General features: G+C 41.3%; 1 protein-coding gene and 1 long non-coding RNA gene across 12 annotated transcripts in view; one reads left to right on the forward strand and one right to left on the reverse strand.

The window, feature by feature from the left end:
- The window catches only part of LOC124062990, a 28,934-nt gene extending 25,663 nt beyond the window's left edge, over window positions 1-3,271 (reverse strand). For all 6 annotated transcript variants that reach the window (XR_006844027.1, XR_006844029.1, XR_006844028.1 and 3 more), the window contains exon 1: window positions 2,552-3,271. This is a non-coding gene — a long non-coding RNA (uncharacterized LOC124062990). The remainder of the gene's footprint in view (window positions 1-2,551) is intronic.
- Window positions 1-12,024, forward strand: part of LOC124062945 (putative helicase mov-10-B.1) — a 36,084-nt gene that overhangs the window by 21,384 nt on the left and 2,676 nt on the right. Inside the window, exons 27-35 of one of the 6 annotated variants that reach the window (XM_046396075.1) lie at window positions 8,441-8,554; window positions 9,118-9,298; window positions 10,127-10,269; window positions 10,372-10,548; window positions 10,751-10,863; window positions 10,994-11,190; window positions 11,402-11,499; window positions 11,672-11,769; window positions 11,858-11,956. The exons of 3 other annotated variants lie outside the window; for them this stretch is intronic. In XM_046396075.1, the coding sequence (XP_046252031.1) occupies window positions 8,441-8,554; window positions 9,118-9,298; window positions 10,127-10,269; window positions 10,372-10,548; window positions 10,751-10,863; window positions 10,994-11,190; window positions 11,402-11,499; window positions 11,672-11,769; window positions 11,858-11,956 (1,220 nt within the window). Of the gene's footprint in view, window positions 1-81; window positions 482-8,440; window positions 8,555-9,117; window positions 9,299-10,126; window positions 10,270-10,371; window positions 10,549-10,750; window positions 10,864-10,993; window positions 11,191-11,401; window positions 11,500-11,671; window positions 11,770-11,857; window positions 11,957-12,024 lie in introns of those variants that run through there. 2 more of the 6 variants (XM_046396076.1, XM_046396077.1) reach the window with 2 other exon arrangements.

The following is a 12,024-nucleotide window of genomic DNA, read 5'->3' on the forward strand; positions in this document are numbered from 1 at the left end:
GAAATATATTATAATAAGTATCCCCTCAAAATGAAAATCTTGAATCAATGTTTGATTTCTTTATGGTTGTGTTTATTTCAGCAGTACCTGGACCTTGAGTGTAGGAGCAACCTGTGAGGGGAAGAAGAGCCCGCACTTCTGTCCTGAGCATCTGAAGGGATTCATTTTGCTTTTAGTGTGTAGTGTAATATTTCAGTTGTTGTTGTTTTTTTTCTAAACATTTGTAACAAGGACTTAATGGCACCTTTAAAAGGCATGAAGCCACTGTTCACATGTGATTTGTAGAATTTACTTACAGTGACAGCAACTGATGATGCATTTTCCATCAGCAAAATTAGACAAACTATGCAAGGACATGAATTTTTAAATGCATTTCTTAAAATAAAGACTGTGTTTTGCTTTTACTAAAAAAAAAAAAAACCAAGCTACGATTATGTAATATTTTAAAATACTTAACATGTTGTCTCTTCCACATATTAAACACCTTCCCCTTCTGTTTGTAAAGAGTCATACCAACATTCATTTTTCTCTTGTATAATGTCTTTAAAAGTATAGAGGCAATATCTGGGAAATAGGCCAAGCCTGCAACATTTGGATCCTGATGGATTTGCAGGCATTGGATTAAAGAAAGATCACCACAGCTGTAGCTTATGTTGGTGATAAGATCAATAAGGAGTCCATTATATACACTTAGATACAGGGTGTTCAAGGTGCTTTCACAATGAGGCCAATTAAGCTTTGCTCAAACAATGATACAGAAGCAAACATTAGCTGGATCAGAGGGCTGCCAGTAAGGCCATGAGGTGGTTTTGGTTTGAGTGCACATGACATCCGCTGACAACCGAGAAATAGGGAAATACTGACTCACTTTATGATTTACAATGATAATGTCGCGCAGGAAAGAGCTTTTAAATGCTCTTGGAGAATGTATAAAAACTACTTTGAATATTTTTATTTTACCTAGAAAAATGACTCTCCAAACTGTAGTTGAGTCAATAGATATTTCACTTTCTCTACAGCTGGCGAATTCCCCACACTTATTTGTCCTAAATCCAAACAATTGTTGGAATAATCACTAAGAAATGTATGATTTTAAGACTGCTGATGACTATAAACGTGAGGATACTAAGAAACAGGAGGGCTGTCTGTCAGACAGAAAATCTGCAGACGTTAGTCCTCTGTGGAAGTCTTGTTACAAAGCCTAAGAATAAATCATTTCCATGGGAAATGTGAGGATGAGTGATCCAGAGCTCTCAGCTTGCACTTAAGAACACCCAAATGTACTGATTTTCCAGGGTTAAGGTCTGTGATATGACAGACTTAGTCACCCGTCACACTGCTCATACGGACCAATGACACTGTGAAATCAGAGATACAGAAACAAGACTGATCCATTGAACAGACTCAGCCCCTTCAGTACTGAGTTGTTTATCAGTGATCCTCTGTTGCCAGTTAGCAGACCAGGAGCTGCTCTCAAGCCATTTTTCTGCAAGTTCAAGTCAAGTCTCAAGTCTTTTGAGGTCGTAATGAGTGTTCTGTAATCTGCTGCACGCTACTGGGTCTGCTGTGAACGATGCACCGGTATTTCATAAAAGTACATGCCTCATTTATGATCATCATTTCTTTTTCTTTTTTTTTTTTTATATTTGCATTAGGGCTTGATACAACGTAATGCAAACAACACAATATCCACATTTGATAGCACTGAAAGTAAGGAAGCTATAAAATAACAAATTTTTACTCCGAGGCTGCACAGACGTGATCATTATGTCGGTATGTGTTCAGTGAATTTTTTTTCTGTAATTGCACTGTATGCAGATTGAAAATTCAGATGAAAAATATCCGATTTTGTATGCCTCGGACTTTTTTGTTTTCGCCGTGGTATCAAAAAATATGAAGTAGGCTGCTGTTTAGACATAATAGTATTGTATCGAAATTTAACATTTTTATTGTGACAAACTTAATTTGCACACAGTATCAGCACCGATTGGTTTCTTCGTATAAGATCACTTTAAACTCGATATTACAGTGCAACATGAAATCATGCACAGCCACTGCGTCATGCGTAACGGTGCATCACAGGACCCCATATGCTTCCCATTTGCGTAGCACACACTAAAATGTATCATTCTATATAAAGATATGAAGGGAAGTTGGAACAAATAAAGCAAAGTGCTGTGAGAACATGGAACAGTCTTTAACAGTCCAGCGAGGAGCAGAGTAGGAGAAAATGCAGCTCTCTCTGAATCACCTGATGTGAATCCCTGTGACAGAGCGAGCCATGTAGAAAAATGGGAGATAAAAGCAAATGAACGAGCACAAAAAAGGCCAAGGAGCAAACTACAGTCAGCTCTCACTGGGAACAAGTGTGGCACACAAACAAGCACTCACCTTTTCAAAACACTCTGTAAACGCCAATCACGCCAAACACCTTGACCCCCTCAGCTACAAAGTTAGTAGTAAGCTAGCGTTACTGAGTTGATGCTAATCTCAACATGTTTGCTAACAATCAATCGGCGCTAATGTTAACCTTTCACTTTATGTGACTCACCTGCGGGTTCTGTTGCCGGATAAAGTTTGATGTGATCGATCAAGCATCTTTTATTGCAATACCGCAGATCTTGCATTTTTGCGATTCTTCAGTTTGGGTCCTCTGTTAAATAAAGTCCATGACAAGTGCCTCAGCAGCAGCAGCAGCAGCAGCAGGTGTGCGCGCCACGTTACAGCAGCGCCTGCTGCGACTGCGCGCACCTGACGCGTAATGAGCATGAGCATAAAAGATTGTTTGTTAAAGAATTTGTGTATGTGTTTATTATGTGAGGTTTAAGTCCATCTGGAGTCCAAGTCACAAACCCATGGATTCAGCAGACTGTTGGCGCTGAAGACATGACCTGAAGGTGCATGTACTGCGCGTCAGTGAGGTGTCCCAGGCTCCATTCTCGAGCCTGCTCTCTTTGTAAGGGAAAAGTTGCCATGCGACATGTGATTACGTGTTTTCATAAATATAATTACTTGTTTAAACATAATTACTTACTTACTGTAACGTGTTTGTTCAAAGATTCAACTTGCCTGTACTTGCAGTTTAGTGAACTCCTGTACTGTACATGAACTATCTTGTTTTACATGTACTATCTTGTTAAGAAACAATGCCGGTCCAACATATTATAAGCACACGCTGAAAAATGTCTGACTTGTGCACCAGAATATTGAAATCTCCTGGTATGACCAAAATATATATCATGATAATAATTTTAACAATATCGCCTGCAGCCCTACTAATTGTAACAGGCATTGTGGGATAAAACATCCATATATAACACACAGAAGGAATCCCTAGATGCAGGAGCTGAATACATCAACAAGCCAAAACCAGAGACAACACAAAAAAGTATGTAGGGAATCATATTAACTTATATATGACCATTCTTCTGCTATATCAGGCATATAATTGATAACATACGTGACATGTAACATAAATGCAAACGTGAATTCAAACATTTGTCTTTGTTACTATGATAAAAATACAATAACTATGAAAAAATGAATACTATCTGTAATGTGACATTAACAACACACAACAATTATTCCTCAAATTATTCTCTCTCCTTTCCCATTATGTAAAAAGCTCTGAAAATGTAGCAGTCTTACAACACAGAGCATGAAGCACAACTTTAATTTGTATGTGACAATTAACTTACAGTAATTAAGGACATTAGACAGTGTCACACCAGCTGTCAAACTTTTTTCTTTATACATTATTGTAAAGCAACAGTGCAGCACCGGATAAACGGTGTCTATTGAAAAAAAGAAAAACAACGTTAGCTAATATGAAAGTTACTTACATCACTGTCATATAATTGGCGCACGCCTGCCATTCACCGACCCATGAAAGCGTCTGCATGACGACGCCCGCACCCACGTAGCTTACATGGGCGGCAGTTTGTTTGTTGGTCAATGTAAACATCATGTTTCCACACAAGGATAACATTAAAACCGATTACAAAACGGATAATAAGCTAATAAGCTTTGCTGCGGCAGGCGTGCAGTAGTAATACCGTCATTCAGCGATGAAAGTCTGTATCTGAATTTCAGACGTGATTAACATTAAACAGTATCAAACATTACTTTTTGCGGGGGCCGATGCCCTGAAATAAAACCTTAGCATGGAAGTAGGTGAAGGGCTGGAAATGTCGTTAAGCGCTTGTAGAAAACTCTAACAACACACTTGGTTAGCTTACCTGCTGGGGTAAAACGGTCTTCAACTCCCGCTTCTGTCCAGAAAATGTTCAAACACCACACTCAAACCGCAGACCATGGTCGAAATAATTCAGTTCACATCCAACTTTGGCCACATTTGGTCAACTATTTTTTTGGGGGTGGGGGGTTCAGTAAAGAAAATGTCCACCATCACACGGCTCAGGTCAGCTCAGGTTCAGTAGAAGGTCCGTTAGGTCCAGTTCAAACTTGTTCAGACCACGGGTGCACGTGCACGTCAGTCATCTATGGGGTTTCCCGCTGGTTCCCAACTTAACTCAAAAAAATCTACTCAAAAGTTGATAATCTTTGTTGTGCTGTTTATAAAATCTTAGTTAGGACAACAATGAGAGAAATTTGCTGGGCAGACAAGTTTTTGTAAGTTGTAAATGGAAAACTTTATTTCTGAGTCAGTTTAATTTGAAAACTTGCTCTTAGGAGGCCTTTACTATCATTTTTTTGTAAAGGTAATTAGCTAACATATTAAAATGAATATTCACATTGTGTGTCGATTGCACACAGGTGATATCGCACATGATATGGTAACAACTGTTTAGTTCGCATATTTGAGATGATTTAGACAGTCGACTTCTCAGGCACGAAAATGAGGAGTTTGAAATCGATGTACGTTTCAATCATGTTGGCACAGCTGACAACAAAGGACTGGGGACAAAGAAAAAACACCTGTTAGGAACATTCCACAGGTAAACAGGTGAGACAAAAGCAGGAAACTCATTGGTGTATCAGTGGATGCTGCATTCCATTACGAGGAGGTCCCGTTTTCTCGAAAGGAACTGATGAGTCAAATATATCTGCTGTAGAACCAGTTCACTATCAGGTGATGCCAACAGATTGTGTTAATATAAACAGAAATGAGCAGGGTTTCACGAATGTCACTGCAATTACCGTCTCCATCACATACTACAGCTACTACAATAACAGTTGTGGCAGGGAGTTGTGTTGTGTTATAAGGACATGCATTATACAGTCTAAAATGTCACGTAGGCTACATGAAATATTAAGTTATGTAATGTTAACCTTAGTCAGCCCTAGTCGGGGTGGCTGACTCATCAAAATTAAATGTTTTAGTAGCGCTGCTGTTACTTGTTTGCAGTTTCGATTTGCTCGTTCGGCTTGACTTTGCCACTACTTTAAGTTTCGTTTCTCCGGGTTGATCGACTGTGTGGGTGCGCCTGATTTAAATGTCCGAGCTGGACTTTGTTTCGGTGTTGGAGCTCCGCTTCACTGAGAGACAGAGAGACACCGCCCACGTGGACTGTCTGGGTATGAAAGGTGAAGCACAGGGCCCGGCATTTCCTGTGAGATGCAAATATAAACCGAGTGTTGATGAGTATATTCATATTCAACCGAAAAACTCGGAGGTTTTATTAGTGAGCGACTTCCATCATATCAGCCTTCGATCAAAGTTAATATGAACGTCTCTTCACGCTGTCAGATTGGACTCGACTTCTTTGAGTTTTTGAGGGAGTCTGATCGAGCTTCCATCTCAGACAGGCTGACACTAAGAGATATTTATAACACCGAGTTCAGGAGTAGGTGAGTCGCTCTCCGGAGAGCTCCATTTTTGACAAAGGTTGGTGATGTTTCCGCAAATAGGCTTAATGTTGTTGTGTTGATTTTAGGAATGCCGGAAGCAAAGATCCAAACTTCGGTTCAGTTCTCTATGCCCTGAAGGTGTGCAACAAAGTAACGAGACGAAGGGACACAATTCGCTTCAACTCTACGGTATCCACCTCCACGCCTATTTCAGTCGTATTAATTTAATATTAAGCAAGGGTAATTGCATTTCACATCTTTTGTGGTGTAATAATCCAACAACCTTTGGCTTTCATCAGCTGTTAAATCGAGATCAGTATCTCTTTCATGCTCTGTTCCCTCCTCGATGGCATATTAATTAGGCCTCCAGCTAATAATATTCAAAAGTCTATTTTATGGCTTTGACTCCACTCTAATTTTTATTTGACTCTGCTTGGTTTATTTTATTTAGTGGCACAATCGTCAGATACAAGAGGATATAATATTTCCAAAGAATTTGAAACCTACAGTTGTCTCAAGGAAATTCAATCGAATGCAACTGGACTTAGTTATCTGTCTTTGAAGACGTTTCACCTCTCATCCAAGAGGCTTCATTAGTTCATGCTCGCTTGACTAGGCTGGGACTAGTCCAACTAGCTGGTGTGGAGACCCAGGTATTTAACCTCTGTGGAGGCATTCACATGACCAGTGGTGTCATAAGGGGCAGTCGTGGATCAGCGGTTAGGGTGTCGGACCCGTAACCGGTGGATCGCTGGTTCGATTCCCCGTCCCGGTGTCCATGGCTGAGGTACCCTTGAGCAAGGTACCCTGCTGCACGCGGTCGCCCACTGCCCCGGGTTTGCTGTGTGTGTGTGCACGTCACTTGGGTGGGTTAAATGCAGAGAACAAATTTCGTTGGAGTGAGTTCCCTCCAATGACAAAATATGTCACTTTCCTTCTTTCCATAAGCTCGTTTAGTGTTCCATTGTGACAAACGACAGTCGTTGAGACAGTCGTTGGGGATGGTAAAGTTGGTTTCGACTTCGTTACTGCTCTGTTGTGTTGTAACGAGTAACGAGTAACGAGTCACATGGGGTCCTTTGTGAATGGCAGTTTTCCTTAGAAGAGAAGGAAAACTGCCATCTAAACTACGGGTTAAAGTCCATCACACATCTGACTCCATTAAATAACTAAGTAGTTGCAAGTGAGGTTGGGATCCTCCTGAACTGGTGATCACATGCAAAAGTGATGCCACAGCTTGATAGTGGGGTGTTTGTTTTTGTTTTGATTTTTTTGGATCTGTTTGTTTAAAACTGACATGATGTGATCCCCTGCACAGGTCATAGCTCTTTATGTGGACCAGTGGCATTCAAACAGGGGCCATCAGCCAGAGGCTTCCCGGAGTGGAGCCGCGAGTCCCGGGACAGTGCAGGCCGTCGTCTCCGGAGATGAAGCAGTGACAGGGGTTAGAGCCAGGAGGAAACTGGCCAGTCTTCTGATGAAGAGACTGAAGACGGACAGGTAACAGAGCCCTCATGCTCACAAAAGCCTTTTATCTGTGTCAGATGCATTTAATAATTTTTGTTGTGAACTCAATAAATGAGAATTGCTTTCAAGTCAATAAGTAAAAATGAATTTAAAAGGCCACAATCAATAGTCAGAGGGTCCCTCGTTGGAGTCCAGGCTCACAACAACAGATTTTATTTCCGAGTGTGAGGTTATAAAATAAAAACATACATGAAAGAGTAAATTTGAAATTTGACTGTGATTTAATGGTTCTCCAAAAAATCATCCCACTTGGCTGCCTTTAACACAGCGTTTTTGTAACCTTTTCGCACCCACAGAGCTCAGTTCATCTCTGACAAAAATGGCATCCGGATCAACTCCGACCATCAGTTTGAGAATGGGAAACTTTGCTTGCTTGTGGACGAACACGAGGTATGATCGTTATGAAACTGCAGCGCTCTCTGATGATCATTTGCTGAATGAGATAAGCCGAAGAAGTGTGAAAACTTTTCTTTTCCTTTTTGAAACAGTGTTTGGTAAACCTGAAAGTGGAAAACTCTGGAACAAAGCCTGTGTATTTCACCTACTACACCCCACTGCACTGGCTGAAGTACTTCACTCTAAAGGATGAGAGCAAAGTGACTAAGACAAACCCTTTGTGTCTACATCCAGGTAATATGGTGATGCCATGTTTGCTCAGCTGAACGAGAAATTATGAGCACTATAAACAAATATAAATACAATAAACATCATTACCTGTTATATTCTTTTCCCAGGTGACAGCTATGAGATCCAGGTTATTTTCCACTGCACTGTGGTTGGTTTCTATCCAGCTACACTGGCCTTTGAGTTCAGACAAGACCTGCAGACCTCCACTGCATTCCACATTGTGCGCTTCATTGAGGCTCAGTGCATAACTGCCTTAGGACGGGAGCTGGCACCCATAGCACCCTACAAACCTCGCTCTCTCCCTGCCTGGACCCCTGAAGTTGATTACAATATTGTGGATGGACAGCCACCTGAAGGGTATCACCGTTCACTCAGCACACTGTTACATATGTAGAAAATGTAAAAATTGAAATGCTGTACATCTCTCTGTGATGTGTCCAACCCTTTCTATTTTCTGTTTTTCTTTTGGTACCAGACTGTCAGTGGTGCAGCTAAGAAATGAAGTTGAGCTGAAACCGTATCGAATGCCAGCATACATGAACCTACTTATCAATTCACTGAAGCAGCCTACCTTCATCCCTGATAAAAGGTAAATTCAGTCCAGTTTTTGATGTCCAGCTATTGTTCAGTAATGAAAGGACACCACTGGTGTAATGGCGATGGAAACGCTTCATCAACTTCATTGATGTGTTTTGCATGCGATTTTTATGAGTTTTATATGTATGTGTTATGTAGCCAGTTGATAGATGCAACTGCAAATACATTTTTGAGGGAAAGTCATGCCAACCAGATGACGTTTTTCATTTACGTAACAAGGAAATGTTGTTAATTAACGTATCTGGCACATTGCAAAAATGCTGATCTTGAAAGTTATCAGCAAAATCTTAATTGACAACGTATTTCATTTGTTTTCTGCCAAAGTATCGGACGTTGGAATACAGTGTCCACTTGTAGTAACTACAGCTGTATGACTTGGATCATGAGACATAACATGGCTATTAACATTTTACCCCAAAACATAAGCCTCTACTGGCCGGTTAGCAGTCAACGGTGATATATCATAAACAGAGTCAGTAAAATGGGTTTTCAGAGCTTCTATTCTATAGCATGTACACTGCCATACGATTTGTTTTTTTCCTTTGGTGTGTTCAGAAGGGCCTTGCTGGAAAGCCCCTTGAGCTGGAGTAACTACTCAGAGAAGTTTCATCTGCTGCTGTATCTGGAGGAGCAACAGATGGTGGTGGACATCAAAAGATACAACATCCCCAACAGTGAACAAGAAGTGGCCATCATGACCAGAGACCAAGTCAACAAGAAACTTCTCGTTCTGGAGGTTAATACCTGTCACTCCTTCATTCATGTTTTCATTTCTTCTCTCACTTAGAGAATTTTGAGGACAATTTGCAATGGCCAGCAAACTACATAGCATCTCTAGTGCTTGGACATATCATTAATACTCACCGTGAGCCCTGGTGGATCACCTGGTCGAGCATGCAATCCATGTGCGACGGCCTTGGTTCGATTCTGGCTTATGGCCCTGCCGTCCCATCTCTCCCCCTTTTCCCCCTGCACTTTATACTGTTTACATTAACTGTCCTAACTGCACTTTATGGCTGTCTCACACATTCCACACAGAACCGTGTTCTGGTCGGTGCTGCTCCTTTTGTATTTACTGTTTTCTCTTGCGCTGTGTATAGTCTTTGGGCAGTATGTATAATCTGTATCTAACTTCTCGTGTAGTTTATTGTAGTGTAGCAATTGGTCCCTGGAAGAACGTTATCTCATTTCACTGTTACTACTGTAAACAGCTGAAATGACAATTAAAAAAATCACCTGACCTGACTTCCTGTCAATTTTTATATGCTGTTCTGCCTAAATAAAGGGTAAAAGCCCAAAAATGATCGAAAAACAATTGACAAACATCACCATAGTGCAAAGAACAGTACTATTAGCTATATAAAGCAAACATTACAGATGACGTGAGTGTGTATGTCTCATTTAAAGGCAATTGTCAACGTTATAGATCAGTTTTTGAATATTACAATGATCCCTGGTGGTCAGATTGTTAAGAAAATAATTATTGTAAAACAAAAAAAAAACAAATGACGTCTGATAAATTTTAAATGATTTTGATTAACAATACAATATATTCACCTGCCAGGTACCTGGTGTGTCTGAGAACCGCCCGTCTGTGCTACGAGGGGATGCACTACTGGCGTATCCTGTGGGAGAAAAGACGATTAAGTATCGCGGCTATGTCCACAGCGTGCAGCTGGACAGTGTCAGACTTGGCTTCGGCTCACAGTAAGCATGTGGCTTCACATTAACATACAATCATTAACTCATTGACTTGTATGTTTGTCAAGATATGAGATTCACGCAGTTTTTCTGTGACTTCGTTTGCAGATTGCTGGATCGCTTTGTTGAAGGCATGAAATTTTGCGTTGAGTTCACTGTCAATCGTCTGACTTTGCGTCTTCAGCACAGAGCGGCAGAGCTGGCAGCTCAATACAGATTGGAAAATGTGCTGTTCCCTGCAGCACCCACCTCATCCTCGCAACAAACTGAACTTCCCCGACTCAGGTTAGACATGTTAGTATATGGATGTATATATCTAAAGATAATGTATATCTTAGCTGGGTATTTCACAGCACAGTGAGGTCAGTAAAATCTCTTCTTCTACATATGACTAAGTAATGTAAATCAATGAGCTACCCTCATGATCACACTAATCAGTGAAGGCTACGGGTAAGGTTTGATCTCTGATCCTCAATGCCGTTGATAGGCTGTTTGACTCAAAGCTGGAGAAAAACCCAGAGCAGTATCAGGCTGTACAACATATTGTGGCTGGCTCATCCAAACCTGCCCCCTACCTGGTGTTTGGCCCGCCTGGAACAGGTACAGCAAGTACCAGCATATTACTCTGTCTTGGTCTTCACTGCTTAAGCAGGAAGGTTTGAACTGTTATCCAACCAATCCCTCACAAAGTCAAATTTATTCAGATGGTTCTGGTATTCTGTCTGTTCAGGCAAAACTGTGACTCTGGTGGAGGCCATCAAGCAGATAGAGAAGAACCAGGCCTCCTGCCACATCCTGGCCTGTGCTCCCTCCAACAGCGCTGCTGATCTGCTCTGCAAGAAGATACTGGACCATGTGGATGAGCATAAAGTATACCGCATATACGCCAGCAGCAGGGAACCAAAATCTGTCCCCGACGGTCTCAAAGTGAGAAGCGTTTGTTTCAGATGTGAAGCACTTCTTTGATTCAGGAAGCAACTTATATACATTCACTCTGTCATTCACAGTTGGATTATCTACCCCCATTCGCTTGCTTTCTCTCTGCAGTACTGCTGCACTTTTTGGTGCTTTACATGTTTGATGCTGTTGTGGGATTTTTGTTTAGATTTTGTACATGAACATTGTGGTTCTTTCACAGGCATGCTCTAACCTGGTCGGGGATTGTTATGTTTATCCTGCTAAAGAGAAGCTGATGGAGTATAGGATCATTGTCACCACCCTGCTAACTGCTGGAAGGTAGTGAAAGAATACAGCAGAACAGTTTGACTATCAAAAAAAGCTGTATTTCACTCTTACACAGTACAGTATTCAAATCCTGTCTGTTTTCTCTGCCAGTCAGAATACGACCAGTCAACTCTAATGAAGAAGTTCTGTGGCAATACTTGTATGTACTTTCTTATCTCTACAGGTTGGTCACAGGAGGCATCCCTGCAGGTCATTTCACTCACGTGTTTGTGGACGAGGCAGGACATGCTGTGGAGACTGAGTGCTTAGTCCCACTGGCAGGTAACAAAAACAAACAGCAGTGAGTTTTCTGTGATTGTACTGAACTTGTTTTATGTGTTGGTTGATTTTTGTCATTCGTGGAACAAAGGGCTGCTTGATCCAGAGTCGGGTCAGGTCGTTCTGGCTGGGGATCCCAAACAACTCGGACCCATCCTCAGATCCCCTTTTGCACTAAAATACGGCATGGGCAAGTACAGACACGCTCACACACACCGTTTAAAACACTGTAATTTGAAGCAATGAGGATACTTTGTT

The sequence above is a fragment of the Scatophagus argus genome, chromosome 8, assembly GCF_020382885.2.
Source record: "Scatophagus argus isolate fScaArg1 chromosome 8, fScaArg1.pri, whole genome shotgun sequence".
NCBI classification, from domain to species: Eukaryota; Metazoa; Chordata; class Actinopteri; family Scatophagidae; genus Scatophagus; species Scatophagus argus.